We start from the raw sequence: 26,705 nt of genomic DNA on the forward strand, positions 1-26,705 counted from the left end.
GGCGGATTATGTATAACATACACCAGCCTAGAATCTTGAACTTAGATGCTCTAACACACCTCACATTTGCTACCCTGCAAATCGTGGGTAAGCCAAGCGTTTTTTTCCTTTTTCTAACATGGCTAGGAAAAAACCACATAACCATAGGGAAATCTTGGTATTTTCTGACTTCTATTAGGCCTGCAAAAACTCATCATCCCATTTACAGTTGGCCCTTGTAGGGTTTGGGGTGATGATCCCCATGCAGTCAAAAATCCCCATATAACTCCTGACCCCCCAACTTAACTAATAGCCTACCTATGACTGGAAGCCTTACCAATAATGTAAATTAGTCGATTAACGCATATTTTTATATTATATGTATTGTATATTATATTCTTAGTAAGCTAGAGAAAGGAAAATGTTACTAAGAAAATCACAAGGGAGAGAATACCTTTTCAGCACCGTGTTGTGTTTATTGACAAGAATCCACACGTAAGTGGACCCACACCATATTCAAGGGTCAGCTATATATATTTTAAAAGATTTTATTTATTTATTTGACAGCGAGAGAGGGAACACAAGCAGGGGAAGTGGAAGAGGGAGAAGCAGGCTCCCCGCTGAGCACGGAGCCCCATGCGGGGCTTGATCCTAGGACCCTGGGATCATGAACTGAGCCAAAGGCAGACTCTGAACGACTGAGCCACCCAGCTGCCCCAAGGATCAGCTATATTGACCAGCAGCTGACCCTATGTCCCATGGCTTACAGGGGAAGCCTCATTTTCAACAGATCCCTCCGTCTCCTGTTTCCAATCAAATAAGAATAATCAACAGGAAATTCCTCAATCTTTCTTCCTTTCATCTAAAACACTTTCTCCGCATCTTCAGTCATCTCCTCCACCTAAACTTGACTTCATCTTGCCCTCCTTGTTGCATTCCTTCTAGTCCTCGTACCTTTAAGTTCTTTCTTTCTTCACACTAAACACACTGCTGCGTCTTCAGATCTCTCCACCCCACAGCTGCCTTGATTAACTTCTTAAAGCATTTGGCAACTAATCCCCCTCCATACACCCCGAGATGCTAACTGCATTACCACACTGTATGTTCGGCATCCCGGGTCCCACCCACTGATGCCCGCAGAGCTGTGTCCTTGTTGCCCTCTCCAGCAATGCCTCCCTCTATGTTCCAGGTCTTCCCTCATGACCTCGCGAGGCACCTGGCGTGACACAACAAGCAGAGTGGAGCGACCTTTATAAAGAAGACGTACTCAAAAGATTTCTCCTGACCCTAATCATGTTAAACAATCAGAGAAACCCAGAACATGAAACATTGCACAACGAAAGTAGTCTGGACTCATCAAAAATCAAAGTCATGAAAAATAAAACAACCAGGAAAGTAAAAACACACACACACACACACACCAGGAAAGTAAACACACACACACACACACACACAACAAAAAAAAACAAAAAACAAGCAGGAAAGTAAAGGCAGGGGAACCATTTCAGGTTAAAAGAGACTTAAGAGTCGGAAGAGCTAAACATACCACATGAATCAACACATCCGGCTACATATGCTTAATGGAAATCTGAGGAAATCTGAACAGTATCACATTTTTGTTCAGTTTCTCAGATAGAATGATGAAACTGGTTATGGAAGAAGATGCTTGTTATCAGGAGATGCATGCTGAAGTATATAGGGGCCAAAGCCACTAAAACCTGCCACTTACCTCAAAAGCTCTGGAATGGGAGATGGAGAGAAGGGAGTTGGGGGAAATCGAAGGGAGAGACAACCCATGAGAGACTGTGGACTCTGAGAAACAAACTGAGTGTTTTGGAGGGGAGGGGAGTGAGGGGTTGGGTAAGCCTGGTGGTGGGTATTAAGGAGGGCACGTATTGCATGGAGCACTGGGTGTGGTGCATAAACAATGAATTTTGGAACACTGAAAAATAAGTAAATTTTTTTTAAAAGGCTCTGGAAATAAAGTACACACATTGTACACATACATATTCAGAAAAGGAGAGAGAGCCAAATGGCAAAATATTAATAACTGGGGAATGTGGAAGAAAGGATAATATGGGTGATTATTACTATTCTTCCTGTGGTTTGACACCTTTCCAAATAGAAAGATGGAGGAAATAAAGATCTTCAAGAGTTCCCACTGCATAGAGAAGGCCATTCCAATTCTTTATTGTGGTTGGCATGAGAGATTTTTTTTTTTTAGCATTTTTAAAAAAGATTTTATTTATTTATTTGGCAGAGAGAGAGATCACAAGTAGGCAGAGAGGCAGGCGTGGGGAGGGGAAGCAGGCTCCCTGCTGAGCAGAGAGCCCAATGCAGGGCTCGATCCCAGGATCCTGAGATCATGACCTGAGCCAAAGGCAGAGGCTTAACCCACTGAGCCACCCAGGCGCCCCAGCATGAGAGATTTTTGATGAGCTGGCACCAAATAAATTTTCTAGCCTTATTCCCAGTTGTATGCCTCTATTCCCAAATGCTCTGCCCGCACACACTCCAAATGCTCTAAGTATTATGGAAGGGACAATTCTTTGTCCTTTAGGACAAAACAATTAGCATTCCTCACCCCCACCCAGGCCCTTCATCCACCAATACTTCCACATGTCCACATGCTCTTGGGGAGGAGAATACAGCGGAACTCTCACAGACTGCTCACAGTCCTGCTGAGAGTGATGTTTGCAAATACATTATCTACTTACCAGAAAAGCCCTGTGCTTTGCTTCCTTGGTTTTGAATTATTCATCCCACAAAGCCAGTCCCACATCTTTGGTTGAAGACAACGAAAGGTGCAGGAGATAGTAGAAATCATCACCTTCACACTTGGCAGAGGTGAAACTGAGGCACGGAGATTTGAAACAACTTGATCAGGTTCACACACCAGCAGGCACTGAAGCCAGGGCCAGCGATCGCCCATCTTGGATCCCTTTACCAATCCAATAAGTTACAACTAACTGCCCCTTGTCTTACATTACTCATGATCCTCCACTCTCCTGGGAAGCGCTTTGGCGCTGGAACCATGCCAATCCCCTGTATGTCACCTAGCATGACATCCTGCACACAGCAGACACTCAAATGATATTTGTTAAAAATTATTACTAAATACTAATTTATCTGTGATGAACTCTTTCCTTGCAAAACAAGTGCACAAGTGTTGTTTGTACTGATTTTTCTAATCACAATTTTGATCTAGGTATCATCTCAAAAGTAGGAACCTCACCTTTTCCAAAGAGCCAGCAAAAAGTCTGCGAGCCAGCAGCTTGCCTGCCTGTATAGCAATGGGTGTGAGCTCAAGTTTACCCTCCAGAATATCCCCAACAGCATAAACATAGGGTACATTGGTCTGTTCCACGTTGTTTACTGGTATTTTGCCACTCCTATTGGATTTTGGAAAGGAAACAAATACATTATGATTCATTCTGTACTTCTGGATGACTAACACTAAATTTTCCAAGAGAAAATGACTAAACACATAGAACAAAGACCTCCCTCTAAGAAGAGAGGCTCCTCAGGTCATCAATCTCTATAAGATCAATGGCTTGAATCATAAGGGTTTCTGTAGCTCCAAAAAACCCACCTGAAACCATACACATTTTTTGGATGTCAAGGATAGCTCCTGATTTCCCCCAGAGTTGCACTAGAGTTTTGAAATTTTTCTCCTTGCTTGACCAACAACATAAAAACTAACTCTAAATCAAACAGTGGGTTAAGACATTTCCACAATTTATTTTTTTAAATTACTGTTTAATGTATCATTTCTTTAAGGCACACACTAAAGAGTTACTGATTCATTAATAAAAAAAACTAATTAATACAGAGCTGGCACAGCACTTACTGTGAAATAAACTCAGAGCATTAAAATTTTGCATCTTAGTAATTAAATGAGAATTTCCAAGAGGTAATCTGTAGAAACATTTTGCTTTGTGTAGCAACAGGGCAATGATCCCACATGTACTTACTTTTCATTGACTTTGACACCAATCTTCTCCAAGCCTATTTTCCTTGTACAGGCGGCACGACCAATGGCTAACAAAACCTATGTTAAGAGTGAGATCCAAAACAGAAATTGTCAATGTTGGGAATGAAAGGAACATCACTACAACTCCTTCAGACATTAAAAGGACAATAACAGAACACTATGAATACCCTATGCCAATAAAGTTGACAGCTTAGATGAAACATTCCTTGAAAGACAGTTTACCAAGTCACACACCTGCAAATCTAGAATAACTCTATGTTATACCCTAAATTATGTCCCCGCACCAAATTCACATGTTAAAGTCCTAAGCTCCAGTGCCTCAGAATGTAATGTATTTGGAGACAGGGCCATTAAAGAAGGAATTAAGGTTAAAATGAGGCCATTAGGGTGGGGCCTCTATATGACTGATGCCCTTTATAAAAAGAGGCAATTAGGACACAGATGACACAGACTGAGGGGCAACCACGTGAGGACCCAAGAAGAAGGTGCCATCTGCAAGCCAAGGAAAGGCCTCAGAAGAAACCAAACCTGCTGACACCATGATCTGACTTCCAGCCTCCAGAACTGTAAGAAAGTAAATTTCTGTTTAGACACTCAGTCTGTGGTGCTTTTTTATGGCAATCCTAGCAGAGGAACACATCCTATACTCATTGCAGAAACTGAATCCACAAATTGTAAACTCTCCATAAATTAACTCAAGACCCAAATGACTTCACTGGTAAAGTCTATCAAAACTTAAGTAAGAAATACTAATAATGGGATACAAACTCTTCCAGAAAAAAAAGAAGAGGGAACACTTCCCAACTCTTTTTTGTGAGACCAGCATAAACAACTGACACAAAAATAAAAAAGGATATTAAAATAAAATTATAAGCCCATAGTCCTCATGAACACAGATGCAGAATACTTTACAAAATGTTAGCTAGAAAATGAAATATAGCAATATATAAAAAGGATAATTGATCATGACCAACTGAGGTTTGTCCCCGAAATACAAATTTGGTTCAACATGCAAAAATCAATCAATGTGATTAATCATATTAACCAAATAATAGAGAAAACAATTTAATCATCACCCAATAAATATGGGAAAAGAATTTGATAAAATTTAACACCATTTGAGGATTTTAATATAGTCAGTCCTCAGCAGATTAAGAATAAAAGAAAACTGCCCCAATCTGTGAAAAGGCACTTTGTAAAAAGAAATCTACAGCTTACATCCTAGCAATGATGAAAGTCTGAATGCTTCACCTCTCAGGTGGAAGCAAGATGAGGATGCCCACTCTCAAGCAATTTCTATTCGACGTTGTACTGGAGGACTTAACCAGTGCAACAGGCAAGAGAAAGAAATAAAAGGCAGGCCAATTTAAAAAAAAGAACAAACCTGGCTGTATATGCAGATGTTAACCCCAAGAATCTACAATAAGGACAACATAAAAAAATCATTTGTATTTCTATATACTACCAACGAAACACTGAAAATTTAAAAATTTAAAATACCATTTTATAATACCTTAAAAACATGAAATATGTAGAGACAAATTTAGCAAAATACATGAAAGACCTCTAGAGCAAAATGATAAAATATTGCAGAGAAAAGCATAGATAAACAGAAAGATCTATGAAGTTCATACACCAGAAAACTCAATATTGTTAAGATGGTCATTTCTTCCAAACTGGTCTATATAATCAATATAATTCCAATCAAAATCCCAGCAGGATATTTTTCTGCTGCTTTTTAAAAGTTATATGAAAATGTAAAGGACCTGATGAAAGCTAAAGGACTTACTCCACCAGTCTAAAATTTGCTATAAAGCTTCAATACTGAAAACAATGTGGTAAAAGGAGACAAGTGGTTGATGGGATTAAGAGTCAGAAACAGACCCATAGTAAATGGTCAAATGACTTCAACAAAGGCACCAAAGCATCTCAGTGGAAAAAGGGAAGTCTTTCAACAAACACCACTTGGAAGAAAAAGAACCCATATTCCTACCTTATTCTATAAACAAAAATTAATTCAAGATGTATTACAGAACTGAACATAAAAAATAAAACTATAAAGCTTCAAGAAGAAAATATAAGAGAAGAGCTTCATGACCTTTGGGTAAAAAGATTCTTTGAGCACACAGAAAGCATTAACCATAAATCAAAAAATTGATAAACTCAACTTCATAGAAATTTTTAAACTACTGCTTATCAAAAGATACCATAAAAAATGAATAGGGAAGTCACAAATGGGAAGAAAATATTCACAATTTATTATCTACCTGAAAATGGAATGTATTCAAGATATATACAAAACTTTAATTCAAGAATAAAAATTAAAATAACTGAACAAAACATGGACCAAACATTTAAACAGAGACTTCATAATGGAAAATATAATAAATGGCCAGTAAACACATGATAAGTTGCTCAACATCATTAGTCATCAGGAAGGCGCAGATTAGAACCATAATAAGAGACCACTACACGTGCACAAAACTGGCTAAAATGAAAAATATGGACAAGCCCAGAGCTGACCACATGGGATAACCAAAACTCCCACGTCCGCTCATGGAAATATAAAGTGATTCATTCATTCAGAAGGTGTTTGGCAGTTTCTCAAAAAGTTAAACACAGAAACTATCCTATGACCATTTAATTTCATTCCTAGGTATTTACCTATAAGAAATGAACACATAGGTCTACAAGGGCTTATGCAAGCAGCCTTCATAGCAGTTTAAGTCACAATAGCCCAAACTACAAATAGCCTAGGTGTCCATCCACAGGAAAATGAACAAACTGTGACATACCCATACAAACTTACAGCCATATAATTCATACAATAAGAACTAACTAAAGACACACAACAACATGGATGAAATACGAGGAGTATGTATCAAATAGTTCTATTCCTGTGACACCTAGAATAGGCAAAACTAGTCTATCGTGACAGAATCAGAATAGGGTTGTTTGGGTCAGGGAGTGGGAAGGGATTTGGGAGAGCTTTCTGAACTCACAGAAATATTCTGTTACCTTCACATAAGTATGGATGATATAAACATGTACATTTGTCAAAACTGACTAAAATGTACATCTAAGAAATGTGCATTTCACTACATGTAAATTACACATTATAAAAGTAAACAATTTAAAATTTCAATACTGTGAATAACTTTATACCAATATATTCAAGAACTTAGATGAAATAAACTAATTCCTAGATATATAACTAATCTAAAGTAACTCAGGAAAAAAAAAAATAGAAAGCCTTAAAAGTCCTATGGCTGTTAAAGAAATTCAATCAGTGGTCAAATACATATATCTATAGAAAATTCTGGGCCTAGATGGTTACACATCAGTGAATTCTATCAAGCAGATGAAGAACCAATTCTAACATTACAAAAATGCTTCCAGAGAATAAAGAGGTTATACTCCAAACTTCTCTCATGAGCTAAAACAACCTTGATATGCAAATCTGAAAAGTGCAATATATGAAAGGAAAATTATTAGCCAATATAATTCATGCATATTAATGCAAAAATTCTAAAGAACAAAATCCAACAGTATATAAAAAGAACCATTACCAAGTTGGGTTTATACCAGGAACACAGAGTTGGTTGAACATTAGGAAATCAATGTAATTCAACACATTAACAGATGAAAGAAAAAAATTTTTGATCAACAGCTACAAAAGAAACACTGTTACAAACAAACATCTACTCATGAGTTTTAAAAAACAAAAAAGAAATAACCAAACAACCCCTGGGAAACAAGAAAGAAAACAAATCCTTTAACTTAATTAAGAATATCTAACAAAATCCTGCAGAGAACATTACTCTTTAATGACAAAACACAGAACTTTCAATACTGAGAACAAGGCAGAATGCCTACCACTGCCATTTCTTGGGAGGTCCCAGCTAGTGTACTTACACACACAAAAAGAAATAAAAAGGGAAAGAGCAAAAAGTAGGAAACAAAACTTTTGTTATTTATAAATAGTATGAAGGCATACAAAGAAAACTCAAAATAATCTAAGATAAATTATCAAGTAAGAGTTTAGCAAGATTATGGTATGCTAAATCAAAACACACAAATTGGCAGCATTTCTATACATCAGCAACTGTTAAAAAGAATGACATTTTCTCAAAAAAATACCATTCATGACTACATAAAAATATAGTAAATACCTAAGGATAAATCTAAAAGGTGTTCTTGATTTGAATGTAGAGAAATTTGTTAACTTTGTTAGAGGAGTTATTGAAGACAACCTAAATTAAGAGGCAGATATACCATGTTCATGGAGAGAAGACTAAATATTGCAATAAAAAGTTACCAATTGATTTATATATCCAATACAATCCTCATAAAACTCTCAACTGGGGTTGATTTATTCTGTTTTCTTATTTTTGGCTTTGTTGATCCTCCCCATATTATTTCCTTTTTTTAACTAAAAACAATCACACATATATCAGTATGTAAAACATAAATATATCATTATTTACCAAAGAAATGTTAACATCCAAATATCAGTTTAAATTAGAACTGTTGCCACCCAATATAGTCCATGGACTATTCACGTTGTTTGCAGATTTTATACTGTTTTTGAAAACAAAAAGATCTTTATTATAATTTTTGATTATAAGATACCAATTTTTATTGAAAATATTAAAATGCCCAAATGTAGAAGATGTCTAATGCCCCAGAAATAAGTACTTATAACAGTCAGATATATCTGCTTCCAGATTTTATTCTATGTATAAATTATCCATACACACATATTTTCTTATATTTCTCATGTACACCAAAAACTACCAAATGTCAACAGCTCAACTACCAACCATTTTATTATAGTTTTACAAAGAATCAAAAGGAAAAAAGTTAAGGCTGGTAGAATTTTCCCATAAACTTCATCTGTGCTAATTTATGAGTGTGTTCAACCACTTAACTGCTTATAAACTAAAAACTTACTGTATTATATATTTCTTCAATAGTTTCTGGTCCTTCAGTGGATTTAGCCACTACTTTCAGCTTTCCAGGTGAACCTTTCTCCAACTGCTGAACCTAGTAAGGATAAAAAATGTAATGATTCTATCTAAAGGTGACAGAAAATAAATGGGTCAGAGGGTGTACACATGTGCGCATGTAGGTTTCTCAACCAAGTAAAGATAGAGAGGGGCGCCTGGTGGCTCAGTGGGTTAAGCCTCTGCCTTCCACTCAGGTCATGATCTCAGGGTCCTGGGATCAAGGCCCGCTTTGGGTTCTCTGCTCGGCAGGGAGCCTGCTTCCCAGTCTTTCTCTGCCTACTTGTGATCTCTCTCTGTGTCAAATAAATAAACAAAATCTTAAAAAAAAAAAAAAAAGTAAAGATAGAGAAAAAAAGGACTGTAACAAGATACAGTCTGGAGGTAGAAATAAATTAACAGATTAGTTGGTGGTACCATAATAGAAGGGATGACGGATACTTTCCAGGTGTTGACTTAATAAATTATGTATACTGTATTACTGCTTACTGAGTACTGAGATAGGCCAGAAAGATGAGCTGGGGAATACACTTAGGAAGAAAATCAAGAATTTCATTTTTGTCTTAATAAATCTGAAATGCTTATGAGGAGTTCGAGTAGAGATATCCCATAGTCCACTGTGAAAATGGGTGTGGAGTTCAGGAGAGATGCCCAAGCAGGGTATATAAATCTGAAAACCATTAGCATTGAGATAATAAAGTATGGACCTAAAGAAGACCTCCCAGGTAACAAGTGCAGAGAAGAGATGAGGAAGCAGGTGCTCTAACATTTACAGGTTGAAGACATGTGGAACCCCAGGCTGTGAGACCAGAGAGCTCAAGAATGGAGAGAATTTCAAATGGAAGGAATGTCAATTTCACCAAATGCTGCCCAGAAGCCCCACTACATAAGGGCAGAGATAATGACCATTGGGTTTGACAGCACGGAGTTTGCCACAGACCCCAGCATGCGATTTCAGAGGAACAGGGATGGAAGCAGCTGAGAGTTGGCTGAAGTGGAAAACGGAGGCAAGAAAGCAGGAGCATGTATAGAAGTTTCCTTGTGAACAGGAAAAGAAAAACAGGGACCCAGACAAAAGGGCAGAGAGGGGAAAGGAGGACTCATTTGTTTAAAGTGGAGAGACACTGGTGGGAATGACAGAGTGGAAAAGATGGTTAACTGATGATGAGGCATCCCTGAGAAAGTGAGAGAAGGTGAGAGCACACTGAAAGCCTGAGAGGAGCAAGGACACCTTCAGGTATAAGCGGGAGGGGTGGGGAGGACAGAGGGACACGTGGAGATCAGTGGTGTGGACTGGAGTGGGGAGCACTATCTTTAAGATGTCCTACTGAGTATAGACTAATTTGTTTCATGAAATGAAGGAAGGAGAGCCAGAATAAAAAAACTTAAAAAATAACAAAAACCTGAAAATAAAAGGAATTCCAAACACCTTTCAGACTTACCATCACAGGTACAAATTTTCTTAAGAACTTAACACCATGTTGCTCCATGTAGGAAGCCACTTTCTCTGCCATTTCTTGATCAAAGCCACGAAGAAGGACTGAGCGCACCATAATCGTGACATCTAAGCCAATTCCAGCAAGAAACCCGCCACATTCCAGAGCAACATAAGACGCACCCACCACTAATGTTTTGCCAGGGCAATAAGGCAGAGAAAAAAGGTCATCACTGAAAAATAAAAACAACAAAAGGAACACGTAGGCAATAAAAATGAAGTAAAAATGAATACATAGGTTTTGATGCGTTAGTGGTCTTCTGTTGGCTGCATGGCAACCTGGGGCCTGAATGAAGAAACATTAACAGAAAGAGTCTTTTGTCATTTTAAAGAGTGTCCACTGTAGAGTAAGAAATATATTTCAGGTTTTTCAAAATCAAATTAGTGAATCACAAGTGAAGGTGTCTTAAAAACTGAAATGGACTAGAAAATATTAGACTACATTACATGTGATAAGAAGAAATATGGTTTGGTTTGTTTTGAGTATGTGCATGTGTTCACCTGAACAACAATGTCATGAAAAACACACTTTTTTTTTAATTTAAATTTAATTAGCCAACATATAGTACATCATTAGTTTCAGGTGTAGCATTCGATGATTCGTTAGTTGTGTATGTGCATCTGGTGAAAAAAGTTTGAAAGTCATTGTCCTGAATTATAAAATGTCCTCTCTGTAACCATCAGGGATAATTACTATTAAGTCCCAGTATTGGGAAGAGCCATGCTTCTCCTGATCAACTGGTCCATTATTATCATATAGATGCTAAACCCCAAAGCTATTTTATTTACTTCTTTGCTCTGGCCTCCATGAAGTTCAGAGCCAATCTCCCAGACCTCGCTGAGCAATTACCTAGAATCATATAGCATTTATGTGTGCATAAATTTGACCTTATTATCTACCTTAGCTTATTTTCTCTGGGCTTCATAAGGTTAACCGCTTAGCTTCTTTCATCATACTTATTTGCCATCAATTCAAATCTTCTGTGAAATAATATCAGGGACTAAATAAGTCGGACACATAAGCATAACACAATTTAAGGTTACAATAGCCTGTTTAATCTTACCTAGTAATACAGTACTCTTTATCTCCTGGGATTCCTAAATAGCGGGGTCTTTGGCCTGTTGCTAGGACAAATTTGCCAGCAGTATAGTAAGTTTCCTGTCCTTTTCTATTGGTTGCCTTGAAAAGAGAAAAGTAAATTTCAACTTTTGCTACAAACACAGTAGAGTATCAGACACTGGACAACTAGTTACAGAGCTTCCCACCCAAAAGGAGTGGACATGCAAAAATAATAATGCAGTTGGTGATAAGCACCAACACAGAAAAGAGAAGTCTTCATAAAACAGCCACCAAAAGAGCCCAGTGGAGGTACAGTAGGGGACTGGAATGCCAGCCGAGGGCGGCTTCAAAGGTGGTGGTATTTCGAGTGGAGACCAGAAAGTGAGAAGATTTGAGAAGAAAGGAAACCTACAGAGAGAACAGTGCATAGAAAAGAACACAGGCCTGAAAGCAGCAGGTGTCTGGGGAACAGCAAGTGGTCAGAAAGTGGCAGGAAAGGCGGGGGATGCATCACGGTGAAGGGATACAAGGTTCCTGCCAAACGTTAACACCTTTATTCACCATTCTAAAGATTTCAGCTACGGGAAACCAAGAAAGGTTATTCATTGTGTGCATATTTTCAATTATATGAGTAATTCATAAATCCATTTTTTCCTTAAAAAAATTCAAAAACCAAAAAAAAAAAAAATTCAAAAACCAATGAAGGTGTTTAAATAAGAAGGTGGTTTCAATGGTGGGACTGAGGGAGGGCAGCCTGGAGACAGGCACCTGCTCCAGAGGGTCGGGAAAGAGAGAAACAAGCCCAGGATGTAGGGGTGGGATGGGGGAAACAGATTTCTAGCGGGAGCAACTGAGGAGACCTTGGTTATCACTAAATGTGGAAACACAGAAAAGAAGAAGGTATGCTTCCAAACGACTGGCTTATTCAACCAACCATGCCAGCCATGCCACAATTTGAGAACTAAAACTACCCTGACTCATATTTCTATGATGTTTCGTGTGAGTGATGTAATTCAAACTGGCCCGCATATGGTTTCAAAAGGGGAAGCTTTCAACAGACCACCCCCACAATTTTCCAGAGATAATAAATGACTACAAAATAATCTTAAATCCCCCCAAGATCATTGTATACTGTACTAGGAAAGCAGAGTCCAAAAACTAGGTGTTGAGGTTTGTATCTCATTGTCTTATATAACTCCAATTTAAAATTCTTCTGTTCAGCACAACAATCTCATTTTCCTTACTTGTGGCTCTTACACTATGTAAACATGACAAAGCTTGTAAAATACACTAATTTTATACTAGTTTTATTAATATGTCTTTGAATAACATTTGGAGTTCTACTTAAGGTTTCATTTTATTTTTTTAATTATTCTTTTTGTGGAAGTACAGTTGAGACGCAATGTTCCATTAGTTTCAGGTGTACAACATAGTGATTTGACAAGTCCATACAACACGCCATGCTCCGCACACGTGTAGTTGCCATCTGTCCCCAAACAACGCTACTACGACACCCCCGACCAATTCCCCAGGCTGTACCTTCATCGTCGTGACTATTCATTGCATTTTGCTCATCCCCCACCTAAGGTTTCATTTTAAAAAGGAATTACACTACTAAAACTTTTCATTTTTTAGTCAACTATTCTAAACATTCTTATAAGGTAGTAATAAAATCAAAAGGCAAATAATAACTTTAAATGAAGATCTCTTTAAAAGGCAATTCCTGCAATTTAGCAGGCTCTGTGCAATCAGCAACAGGAAGAAACAGGTGCACATGAGGCAACATGTGTCCTCACACATGTCAGTGTGAGTCCGTAACATACGACACAGAATTTCAGATCAAGGCGCGTTCAAGCAATAGTAAAGAAAAGCAACAAACGTGACAAAACAAACAGTACCTTTATTTTATGATGTTCGACAAATTCTCCATAAGAATTGACATAGGTCACAGCCTTCTCCCTCAAGGACAACTTGTAGCCCCAGTTCAGAGAGCCAATGTGATTCTGAATTGCTTCTATCATAGTCTCCCAGTTGTGCTTCACTGAAAACAAACAACCAGAGCAAAGGCATAAAGCCAATTTTATTGCCTTTTTCTTTAAAGATTATTTATTTATTTATTTATTTGGGAGAAAGAGAGCAGAGTGAGGGAGAACATGAGCTGGGAGGAGAGGCAGAGGGAGGAGGAGAAGCAGGTTCCCCACTGAGCATGGAGCCCAACATAGGGCTCAATCCCAGGACTCTGGGATCAAACTTAACCGACTGAGCCATCCAGGTGCCCCAAGTGAATTTTATTTTTAATGTTCAATCTTATATAACCACACAGGAGCCATACTATATGTTGATTTAAGAATCAAAAAGTGAACACAAGACAACTAGCAACTGAAATCTTTTTTAGGTCAGTTACAGTTTATACTTGTTCCTCTTTTACATTACAAAACATAAGCAAAAAGCAAAGTTCTGAAAAAGAAAAAAAAATCCCTGGAACAGAGAATGGGTAGAACAGTCCAAAACATCACAAGGCAGGGAGATCATCCCTACTTGGGAGCACCCCAAGGCTACTCTCACACTCTTAGGTCTGCACGGGGTGTCCCAGATGTGAAGGGAGGTAGGTCTCAGGTTGGTGAGCACCATACATCCATCTGCCAAGCCCAGCCCGGGCCACTCCCTTTCAGTTCACTTGGCGGTGGCTTTATGATAGCAAAGATGCTGCATTTCATTACAACAAATGTGGTTTCTGCTCACCATGGCCTACCATTTATATTACAATGTTTACTCATTTCCTGTTGCAGTTGGAGCAGGAGGTGACGGAATCAAATTCCTCATCATCTCCTTATCTTTTAGGCAGGATTGATTTCCTAGCCTTCGTCTTGTCTGCCAATGCTGTTTCCTGAAGGAGAAACCAGTCTCCATGCAGCACTGTGCTTCTAAAATACAGAGGCCAGCCTCGGATTCTCACCAAACTGGATGAGATTCCCAAAGGCAAACCCAGCCAACTGAGGGTTCGTCCTCTAATCACGCCTGGTGACTCACCCCATCTAGCACTCTCCGAAAGGCCACAGCACTCCTCAGGAATGTGGGAAGTTACAGTGCAGGAGAGAAAAAGAGGTTATGGTGCACTGAGTTTATGGCATGGATGTTGGACCAACCCCTCTAGGAAGCTCCTGAGATCTTGCAATCCAGAGGATCACTGCGGTTACTACACTACCTGATCCCCACGCTGTGATCGCAGGAGGTAACGACCCAGCAGGGATGAGCCGCTCCACAATGGCACATGCCCTCAGATCCTGAGCTACCTCCTCCCCTCTAACCCAGAAAAGCTACTCCTCTAATCTTCCAAGAACCATTTCTCTCAAGGACCTTGTCAGTTAGCTTCCCACTTCACACGGTATGTTTGTTTCTGGTTCTTTTTGTAAGAGTGTCTCTTACATCTACATCAGCGTTTCCCAAATATGGCTGCATATCAGGATCCCCTGGGATTCAGGTTGAAACATACAAATCCCTGGACCAAGTCAGGACAAGCTCCCCTGGGGAGATCCTGCGAAGGCAAGTCCAGAGACTTGCACTCTGGAACCACGTGCTCCATTGCTCTATTGACCTGTTAAAGATCTGCAACAGTATCACAGTTCTAACTACTGATGGAAAAAATCTCCCATACTTTCTCAAAGGCTGCAGAGCTATTCTCAAACATTTACTCTCAATACAAACTTTAGAATAATCTGTCACGTTCCAAAAAGAAAAAAAAAATTGTGGAGATTTTTCCTGGACTTACATAAAATTTACAAATCAATTTTGAGGTAATGTCTTTATAGTATTGAGACATCCCACCCAAAAATCTCAGTATATTTTTTGTTATGCTTTTCTTTCCTTATATATCTTGTCCATTCATGGTATATTTATCCCAAGTTATTCTATCATTTTGTTGCAATTTTCCATTGTATGTTTAACTTCCTATTGCTATGTAAGAAATCTATTGATTTTTACACATACAACCTCTGAGCAACTTTGTGAACTCTTATTAGTTCTAACATTTTTAGTTTGAACTCTTGTATATTCTAGGTATCTTTCATATAATTCATATTAATAATGTAATATCTTTTTATTCCTCCTTCTCAAGTATGTACTTTTTCTTCCTAGTCTTCCTTTTTGTGCACAGGCCAGAAGCCCCAGAACAATGCCGGTAATAGTAGTGGAAGTTGGCTGCCCTGTTTGATTCCTGACTTCAGTGTAAATGCCTCAAGCTCTTCTCCATCAAATATTTACATCTGACTTTTCTTCATCATGTAAAAGAAGTGGCCATTTCTTTCCTTAGTTTAATGACACTTGTTTTTCTTTTCTTTTCTTTTTTTTTAAGAGCCATAAGGGATGTGAAATTTTTGCCAAAAGCCTTTGGAGCTAGAATGTAGGTCATCACGTGGATTTCAGCATCCCTACTATGGTTTCCTAATGACACATTTTTGTATCCCCAGAATGAACTCTCAGAAGTCACAGTGCATTCTTTTAGTCACTGCTGGAGAGGATTTGCTTTTTCTAGAATTTTGTAGCTCTATGGGCTATAGCTTTCTATTTTTACACTATCTTTCTGTATCACTGTTAAGTCAGTCTCAAAAAAAAATTTTAGAACTTCAGTGTTTTCCTAAGCTCTCGAACAGTTTAAATATTTAAAAAGTGTTCCTTGAAGACTGAGGAAATTTACTTGTAAATTTTCAGTGTCTTGGAGAATGGGTTGTCCTTAGGCAATGTTTTCTTTGATAATTCAAGTCAATTCTGGTTATTTATATTTCCCTAGAATACACTCCTTTTCATCAAGATATTTAAAATTCTTACCACTAATTTGTATACTGAATTTGTTTTTTCTCTTCTCTTTCTGTAGTTATATTTCTTTCCTCAAGACACCTAATGCTACATATTTGCATGAATTCTCTCTCCTGTTTCCCCGATTGGGTTTGCCAAAGGTCTACCTACCTATTTGCATTTTCAAATATATTCTTGCTTTTGTTCATTGACTCTGTTTTGGGGAGGATGCTAAGTCATTATTTCCTCGGTGTGGGGTGTATGTGTGTGCGTGTGTCTATTTTTTTGCCTTGAAGTTTCCTTATCTGGTATTAACTGCCATTACCTTGTTTGCATCTCCCTGACACAGCTTCTCCCACCTGTTTTAAAATTGCCCATCTATTTCATTTTAAATAGGAAAATTCAAGTTGGCCATTTAAAAATTTAAAATTCAAAAAAAAAATTAAAATTCCTGTATTCTCAACAATTCTCCTTTGGTTTAGATGTGTGTGCTGTAAACAGCACATGGATGAATTCTGTCTACACAACTTGAGAAGCTGACTCATTCAGCTTTATCCTACGATGTAAAAGAGTGTCCCTATGTTTGTCTGCTGTCTTGTTTTCTGGGTTGTTTTTTGCTCGTTTTAAATTAGTTTCATGCTGTTTATTTGTACATATCCCGTTCCCCTTTTCTTGGAAGTTCTATATTTAATTTCTGATCTGCAAATTATATATACATTTTAAATCTACTTCAATCCATTATTTCTCTACCACTGTCAAGAATGAAAGTATCTAGAAGATTCTCCCACACCAGATTTCAGCATGCTTTCAGTTCCTTTCTCTTCCTGCTTAGATTCTATGGACTTCTCCCCATTTCATGAAGCGTATGCCTAAAAACTGCTAAGCCCCAAATTCCACATGATAGCTAGCTAGGTGTTTCTTAGTACAGTACCTCAAAACTAACTTAGAAGCCTTTTGTGTATCGGGAACAAGATTTTACCCACTTGAGGGAATTATAAAATATTTCGGAATATCAAGCACGTCTAGACAAGTTCAAGAACGTCACCTGGACCCTCAGGTGAGGCAAAGTGGCACAAGCATACACAATGTATCCCCAGAATGTGCAGAGCCCCAGCAGCGCGGGGCAGTGGGCAGCAGGCAGGGCTGACACACCAACAAGTTATCAGCTTGTGGGGAATCCTACTTGGGGAGTCACCCACACACCCCTCTGCCTGGCTGTCCCCATCATAGGACACATGTACTGTCCCATTCCTCATGGCCTTTCTCCATTATGGGGCATTCAGAGTTTCCTCCCCACTTGGCCTTGATTATTCTAGAATTATTAAAGCAGGGTATAAGCACTTTTAATTTTAAGAAGACTCCTTTGGGCACCTGGGTAGCTCAGTCACTTAAGTGTCTGACTCTTGATTTCGGCTCAGGTCATGATCTTAGGGGCATGGGACTGAGCTCCACATCTTGCTTGGTGAATTAAACCCTATTCCATTTGGCCTTCTGGCACCATTTCCTTCCAGATGGTTCTCTTCTGAGACTCTAAGCCCTAAGTCTTGTCCTTAAAAATCTAGCCCCTCCTGGCCTCTAAGACATGACTCTCCTGGTTTTTCCTCATCTTCCTCACCCACCCTCTAGGTTTTAACATTTCTCAGGATCTGTCCATGTCTGCTATTCTTTTCCAACCACAGGGCCTCCCCAGCCCCTCTCAGCAATTCCTAAGACTTCAACAACCACCTGTAGGTGGGCTGTAAACCCAGGCCCTGCCTAGACCTCTCTCAAGCACAAACCAGCCCCTGACAGTGAACTCCACCAGGTGTTCTGCAGGGGAAAAATCCATGCAAGGTGAAGGATTCAGGGAGAAGGATTCTTGAAAGTGAAGGTGACCCCAAAGTTAAATTGCCAAGTGCAAAGACCTTATTTTACCTACAACCAGTTGGTACTGAAGCTGGACCCAAAGCTCTCCAGAGAGCGGAGTGTCTGGGGAAATTTGTCCATGGGAGAATCTGTCTGGCCACAGCCCATTATGCTGAACTCCACCACGCTGGGCCACTCACTCACACTGGCCTGTGTTTTCCAGCTCAGCAAATACACTGCATTATCACCCACTCCCTCTTCTGGGATTCCTTCCTTTTCTTCACCCTCCACCCTGTGACCTGTGGGGCCCAGCCAAATCACCAGGAAGGATATGCTCATGCACACATTTCCTCCATCAAAATCTCTTGGGACACAAATCCTTGTAATTTTTTTTTTTTTTTTAGAAATTCCATAACATTATTCTAAAGAGACAAAAATCACCCAGCCACATCTAGCCTGTCAATTCCATGCCTTCAGTCCTCTAAATCCACCTCACACTCTCCAGTCTGAAATCAGTCTTGGCCCAGGTCTGTCATTTCTCCTCTAGGTTAGGTGACAGCACTCCGGCTCACTTCCTTGTCTTTGGACTTGCCCCCCTTCCCACCGCCAGCCTTCTAAACTCCTTGGTGCCACCAGAGGGTTCCAGAATCCAAACTGTGGTTCAGGCTCCTCTCTTGCTGAACCCCTGACTCTCTTTCTTCCTTTGGGGTCAACCACAATGCCTTCAGATGACATTTAAGAGCTGTCATGACGTGCTTCTTTGTAATCTTTTTTTCCCCAGCATCCTGCCCCCATTCTCCATGCCAGCCATTCACTATCCCCCAAAGACTCCACGTTTTCTCCCAGCTCCAGAGTTCAGAGCACACTGCTTCCTGTCTCCAATGACCTGCTTCTCTGTGACCTTCAAGATTCAGCTCAAGGGTCACCTCCACCATCTTAGCCTCTCAAGGATACAGTAAGTGCCCCTCAAGGCAATGCTCAAAACCTCACTGTGAACTAGAGCACACAGAATCTCCTCTCTTCTCTTTTCCTCTCTTGCAACAGACTGTGTGCTCCTTAAGGGCAGAAGTTCTATTTTCCTCATATCTGTATCCTCAGAGCCTAACCAATAAGTGCCTATTGGATGAATCTGGCTTCCATCTTTCACTAACCAAGGACATATATAACCACTGGTAAAATAAAAAATGTTACAGAAGAACAAATCCAAACACCAATAAACAAATGAACAAAAAAAAAAATGTTATCACTATAACAGATAACATTCAAATAATGACCCTGGCTCTTCTCTTTTCTTTACACTTGAAGGAAATCTGAAAACAGCAATTATTCTCTCTCATGTTCTGTAGAGTCTGGAATGACTATAGCTGCCAAAGGCACCAAGGCCCCCCGAGAGTAGGGCCAGGTTTCAGGTGATCACCTCTGACTCCCCTGTGCCAAAGTGGGGTCCTAATGAGCAGTCACTCAACAAACTTCAGACTCAACTCTAGAACTATAAATAGCAAGTCTTTCTCTAAGAAACTCATTCTTTCTTCTTTCCTTCCAATCTGTATTTTTATATACCATTACCCACCTTGATGACTGTACTCCCAGCCAAATTTCCTGGCGTCCTTTAATGCCTGCCCTAAAAGTGCAGCTTGGTGCATCAATTTCTTAGGAACACAGCCCACATTTACACAAGTACCGCCAAGACCTGAGAAAGAAGATAATAGTTTTAAAGTTTCCTCTGTGTCCATGGGTGTGTACGTGGTTCTACATACCTGTAGAGCAGGTGTTGTTAAATATGGGGAAATGACACACTCAGATGCTGGGGGGCCAACAGCAGACCCCACAATAACACGCAAATAATTAAGCCAAACTCTTCAAATGAGGATCCATGAAGGAGACCCAAAGATGAGCAAAAATACCGATATACACTTGAATAGTTTTCTGGGGAGAGAATCCAAAATTTTCATTTGAGTCTGGCCCATGAAGGGATCAGAATTATATTAGATTAATTAGATAGATACTAAAACAAGGACTAGAACCCCAGCTTCTAGCCTTTATTCTCTGTAAGTTGGACTCCTCCTCTGAGCCAATATTGGGTCCACTGCAAGCTGCCTGGTAACATCTACTCTCAATCTCAAACAGCACAAAAAAGCCACGTGTGATGCCCCCAAGCAGGGCATGAGTCAGAAAACTCCCTCTCTGATCAGTCTCTCTTCTGGTAATCCAGAGAAGTAGGATATTTCTAGGCAGGAGAGAAAGAGGGGAGAGGGCAGAAGGAGAGAGGGAGAAAACAAAGGTACACACAGGAATTTTTCAGCATACAAATGTTAGAAGGAAAATTGAGAGAGATTAGCTTTACTGTATGAAATGCTAAGGTAAAATTTTTTGAGTAAATTTGAATTTTAAAACATGATTATCATATTTTGTCAGGGCTCCTACAGGAAACAGATGACATCCCCAAGCTGGGAAACTGAGGAGAGTTTATAGAGAAATGATTACAGGGGCGTGGGCAGGAAGAGTGAAGAGGAACAGAATAGTGAGTAGGCCATCGCCAACCCCACGTGATGGGCAAAGCACATGGAGAGATTGACACAGCCTACGGGGAGTTGGGCATAACAGTGGAGGTGGCCGTCTATTCCTGCAGGGACCAGCAGGGCAGGAGATAGAAGAATGAAGAACCCCCCAACTCCACTTTCCTCCCTCCCTTCTGTTCTCCTCCTGTGACCATTAACTGGTTGAGCCCAGCTAGAAGCCAGAGGGCAAGGCTGCAGATGGTAGACATGAAGACACAAAGGATGGATCGAATACAAAACAGAAAATATCCACGACAAAGTCTGTGTGTTCTATTAAAGTAAACGCTCTCCTCTACAACTGGAAGCTCACTGTGCACTTTGCTGACAGGCACTGGACGATGACGCACACACTGACTTGACTGAACATCACGCAACCATTAGAGTCAGCTATGAAAGTGATGCAGAAACACAAGACAAGGTCAGGGCAGACTTAGGTGGGCACCACCAGCATACACTGTGATTGCAATTAAGGGAAAACATCGGTGCACGTGTGCAAGAATTATGGCACACATGTTGGATACTGGAGTCATGGAATTTTTTTCCTTTTGCAAAATCTTCCTTCATTACTTTTATATTATCTTACCTTTTTATATTATATTATCTTTGCACCTGTTAACCATGCAATCTTAGGTCCGTTACTTAACCTCACCAAGACTTGCTTTCCTCACCTATGGAACAGGCTAGTTACTCCTCTTGAGATTAGTTGTGAGGATTAACAAGATTGAAGAAAGCCAAAGATAGCTGTAAAGAGCAGAAAACTACAAGAGTCACAACAAAGAAACACTGCTTACCCCATGATGTGCCCTGAGGCGTCGGGACCACAAAGTCTAGCACCATAACTTTCTTTCCCAAGATGGCGGCTTCCTATTAAAAAAACTATATAAAGATCTTGTCATTTTCCTGATAACCCCCCAATTTTTCTCTCCCTGAGAGGAAAAGACTGTGGAAGAACATAGTCTTTTCTCTTTATTAATACAATTAAAGCTTGGACCGTAACAACAAAGTAGCTGAAGAAGTGCTTACAGCAATCACCAGGAAAATTATCTCTGAGTTTCGTTATGTTCATACCTGAGCACACGCAAGGCCACCAGAACCTCCCCCAATGACAATGAGGTCATACTCATATGCTGAATCTTCCTGAAGGAGCTTCTGTAATAAACCACTCTGATGGGCCTATGGATCAAAGGAGAGAGGAAAGCATGATCTGTTTTAAATCTGTTCTTTTGTACCCTACATTGAATCCGTATGCACTGCTTTTCTAAAACTCTTAGAAACAATTCCTAATTCATCTAAGTTGAAACCGTAAATTTATCTAGATAGTATTCAAATAGGGTCCCACTAGATAGAACATATGTTAAGTACATACATTTTTGATCATTATCACCTCGTGGCTACATGTGTGTCTAATAACCCGCAGGTCATGACTTTATGTAAGGCAAGGTCATTTTCCTTGGTCTTATCATCAAAGTATCACAATTAAGTAAAATAGCCAAGTACCATTTTTCAAGATCCTCTATCTTTCGTTGACCTGTGCCAGGCTTTATTTTGCAAACAATTCTTAAGCATCCTTAGAGGACATGCACATCAAATTTTTACATGGTTTCTCATAAATTGACCTAAATTCGGCAGCATCCTGGTAAACTTTCTACAGAACACAGACTTTTGCTTTTTCTTTCAGCAACGGTCACAAGACTAGCTCTTTACCATAGTCTCCTGCTCACTTGGCCCTCCCTTCTGATCGGAAGTAGCTGGGGCAAGCTGGGACGATCAAGGCATGATGTAGCAATAGTTTTTGTTGTGTGAAGGTGGGTGTTCCAGCCCCTGAGGCTGGCTTTAGAAACACCACATGGCACCAGCTCATCCTGGGAAGCACCGTAGAAGTGCTGTATCACTGTAGGACTTGGCACATGCCACATGGCCCCAGATGGATGCCTGCCTGTGGAGGTTTCTGGCACATTCTAAAAAGACTCCTTTGGTCTCCTTACTATTAGGTGCCCTTAGGAAAATATATCTCCTAAGCATCTTCCATGCAGCATGAAATAGAATGGATAACTCTGCATCTCCAGATCCATCCTCTGACATCTTTCCCAGGTTAGGAATGGCAAGACCAGCACTTCCCAAGGTGTTTCGGGGCCTCTCATTATGCTACACGCCACCACGTGAGCTGAGTGTAGCTTCTGGGACTAATGAAGCAGGCTGTTAATAGATAACAATGCTGATCATAGATTAACATAAATCCACACAATCTAGTTTCCCAAGAAAATGTCATTTTAAGTTAAAGTCTCAAATATAAGTATTTAATCACTGATTACTACTATTTACATACATGCATAAAAAAATACAAGGGAACACAATTTTAATAAAAGGAAGTCATTATAAAACAAGGACCTAACTTAAGAAGGAACATCAATTTTATTTATCAGGACTTTCAAGATGATCTGATAACCATCCTCTATGCTTTTCCACTTCACAACTTCCAAAAGACAAATGAACAGACTCCCTTTTTTAAAAAAAATTTATTTATTTATTTGAAAGAGAGAAAGAGAGCGCACAAGCAGGGGGAGCAGCAGGCAGAGGGAGAGGGAAAAGCAGGCTCTCCATGGAGCAGGAAGCCTGATGCAGGGCTCGATCTCAGAACCCTCAGATCACAACCTGAGCTGAAGGCAGATGCCCAGCCGCCTGAGTCACCCAGGTGCCCCATGAATAGACTCCTTTTTAAAAGCCATTTTCTCCTTTTAGATAGATTTAAAAACAAACTTTGAACAAATAGCATTAAAAACATATAATACCATTATTACCTGGAAAGTTCGATCGCATCCACCCATGTGTACTTTATTCACAAAAATATTGGGCACGGTTCTCTGATTAGTGATCTCTGAAAGCACTTCTTGGACATTGGCCCCATCATCTGAAGAATAAAAACTTCAATATATAAGAACATTGAAAGGGTTCCAAACTTTTGGGGGTTGAACAGAAGTGTTACAACACCAGACGCTCCCATGCACACACCCATAAAATGTCAGTACTTACGTATTTACATATTATATAACTTCATGAAATGATGACTCAAGAAGGGGAAATGCCTGTTTTCAAAGGAAACCTTAAAGAACAAAGATAAATCTACAAATTCATTTAAAACGAACCCTTCTAAATTAGATCTTGAACTATCATTCAATGGCCTTGCTGGGACAAATAAATAAAAATCCTCTTTAAAGAGCAAATATTAGGATAAAACATGATTCCACTGTCGTAACTTAGAAAATTCTTCCTACAATTACTTGTGAAAAATCTTTATGACCCATGGTCCAAAATGTCTCCTCCACCCCTGAAAATAAAACAAGGGCACAACTACTTACTTACATACACCCTATGCGGTATACACTGTAGAATAGTCTCAAAGATTCAGGAACACATCGCTTGTTCAGGAGACATGGCTAAAAGGAGTTGGTGAAGTCTAATGAAGGCAGAGCTCAAACTCTTTCCTGTTCACCATCCAGTTTTCCACCCTTGCAGATCCCAAGTGTGGGTAAAATGCTTGGTTAATATTAGATGCATGCACACATGCATGACAAGAATTAAAAATATAAAGCTGAAATATTAATGTGTTCCCCTCATCTGTAATACAATCAGGAAGTAGGGGCAGTTTCTTTTCACTTATTGCAACTTATTCTATTTTGCCAGGAAGTTAGCAGATGCATATGAAATGCCTGAAATACTTCAACCTTAGCACTTTATACATCTTCTTCCTGCTCCCACCCCTCAAATATGAAAAGTATATAAATAAATAAATAATCTACACCAAATTATTTGCCAAACAGAGTTCCATTTTCTGCATGGTTGAATGTAGACAAAAACAGCTCACCTAACCCAAAGAGACAAGAGAAAATTGAACTGAACAAAGCAAATGGGAAGTAGTCAATCTTGTTGACATTTATTACAAACATTTATTACAAAGCATACACTACCGATTCTACTTACCGACTTGATCAAGTTCCAAGATGTTACATTCAACTCCCAAAGAAGAAAACAGATCTTTAACCTGGAACACAAATTTATCTGAGTTTTACTCTCCCAAAGATTCAACAGAGTTTGAAATATGTGCATGAAGGTATCAAAAGCAAATGTCCAGTTCTCTAAATGCAGCCAAAGTAGTATTTTAAAGTCCACTTTTCACTATTATTTAACAACTTTCAGTGCCCTTAGCCCTCAAGATAAAGCCCAGATGTTTCACTTCCAAGATGGAGACACTAGGAGCTTGGCAGATTGGCTTCCTGGTGAAACACCATAACTGGTGAAAATTACTTAAAAACAACCACCACCACCATTTAAAGTCTCTGGGAATTGTCCAAAGGGTGCACAACAAGTGAAACATTTAGTCAAGAAGATCTAGTAGATGTCAATAAGAACAGACAGAGTCTGTTCCTGCTCCTCCTTCCCTGCCCTAGGTCAGTTTGATAGAAGCTCCACTTCCAGTGAGTATGGACAAGAAAAAGAGGTTCCTTACTCCTTAAAATCACTGTCACCAGAAGGGGCAGGCCACCAGAATTTCTTAGTCTCCCCACAGCTCTGAGTGGCAAAGGCTACATTCTTGGAGAGCGTGGCTAACAACATGGGGGCTCCTTTCCTCCCTCCCTCCACACAGCCTCCACTCATAGAGCAAAGGCTCTACCCTAGGCTGAGACTATTACAGAGCAAGGTTTCAGGATGGAAGAGGTAAGCCAAAAAGACTAGAGGTTACAGTCCCCACCCAAAACCCTGCTCATAAAGTAAGGTTGTCACTGATTCTTGCCCAGGGAAAGAGGTAACCATAAGATCAGAGAGCTCCAAAGCTCTATCCAAAAGAAATGACCTTATTTGAAACAGACCAGGTGGAAGGGCAAATCTAAAGGTAATGGACATTTTGGTGGTAAGCAACAAAGGGAAGGCTGGTAGTTTCATTAGAGTAACAGGCTAAGCTGCAAGCCAGCCAATTTTCCTAAGGAAACTGGGACAGAGATCATTAAGAACAGTTCCTCTAGGGTCAGAATAAGCTACAAACATGCCTCAGAAACTGCCCCTGAACGGAGCCCTGATTTAACTGAACAAGAGTGTGGAACAATTGACACCCCAGGACATTGTCAAGAATGAATTGAACAACAGAGCAACCAGCCTGCAATTAGGGGGGCCTAACATCTGGGTATGATCCCGACAAGACAGAAAACATAATGCAAACTAGGTGATGGGGACTAAGGAGGGCACTCATTGGGATGAGCACCGAGCGCTGTACGAACTGCTGAATCAGTATACTTCATACCTGAAACTAAGAAACACTGTATGTTAACTGAGTTAAAATGAAAACTTAATTTAAAAAAAAAAGAAAAGAAAAAGAAAAACATTACACAGTCCACTAGAGCCCTGCTAAAATCTCTGTCATTCCAGGGTGACTGTACATACATTTATGAGGGCACACTCTGAGAAGTGACATCAAAGGCTCCCATCTTTTGGTGGAAGAAAAGCTCCCTAAGATAATCCTGCCAACTTACTATAGAGAAATAAACAAGCAAACAAAACAAGCCAGAGAGGAAGGAGTCAGTACCTGGAGCTGCTATGCGATCCCACCTGAAATGTCCAGGTTCCAATCAAAAACACTACAAGGCATTAAAAGAAACCGGAAAGTGGATCCATAGACAGGAAGAAAAGCAAACAAGAGAAACAACCTGATACACAAAGCAGCCATTCCAAATATGTTCAAAGAATTAAATAAAATTATGCTTAGAGAGATGAAGAAAGGTAATAGAAATTATTTTTAAAAATCAAATGGAAAGTATAGAGTTGGAAAGCACAATAAAATGAAAAGTTCATTCCAGTGCTTCAACAGTAGATTTAAACTGGCAGAAGAAAGAATTAGCACACTTGAGGAGGGATCAGTGCAGACTGATTGTGCAACCTCACACCACAGACAAAGAAGATTGAGGAAAAATGGAGAGTCTTAGAGAAG

At 39.6% G+C, this 26,705-nt stretch overlaps 1 protein-coding gene across 1 annotated transcript in view; it reads right to left on the reverse strand.

Annotated features, from left to right (window-relative positions):
* Positions 1-26,705, reverse strand: part of TXNRD3 (thioredoxin reductase 3) — a 72,503-nt gene that overhangs the window by 24,929 nt on the left and 20,869 nt on the right. The window contains exons 3-13 of the mRNA XM_047735696.1: positions 24,707-24,767; positions 23,527-23,636; positions 21,797-21,901; positions 21,520-21,592; positions 19,741-19,860; positions 13,433-13,575; positions 11,539-11,654; positions 10,422-10,647; positions 8,927-9,019; positions 3,954-4,030; positions 3,215-3,371 (exon numbers count right to left, since the gene is read on the reverse strand). Coding sequence (XP_047591652.1) covers positions 3,215-3,371; positions 3,954-4,030; positions 8,927-9,019; positions 10,422-10,647; positions 11,539-11,654; positions 13,433-13,575; positions 19,741-19,860; positions 21,520-21,592; positions 21,797-21,901; positions 23,527-23,636; positions 24,707-24,767 — 1,281 coding nt within the window. The remainder of the gene's footprint in view (positions 1-3,214; positions 3,372-3,953; positions 4,031-8,926; positions 9,020-10,421; positions 10,648-11,538; positions 11,655-13,432; positions 13,576-19,740; positions 19,861-21,519; positions 21,593-21,796; positions 21,902-23,526; positions 23,637-24,706; positions 24,768-26,705) is intronic.

The sequence above is a fragment of the Lutra lutra genome, chromosome 1 (genome assembly GCF_902655055.1).
Source record: "Lutra lutra chromosome 1, mLutLut1.2, whole genome shotgun sequence".
In the NCBI taxonomy this organism is placed as follows: Eukaryota; Metazoa; Chordata; class Mammalia; order Carnivora; family Mustelidae; genus Lutra; species Lutra lutra.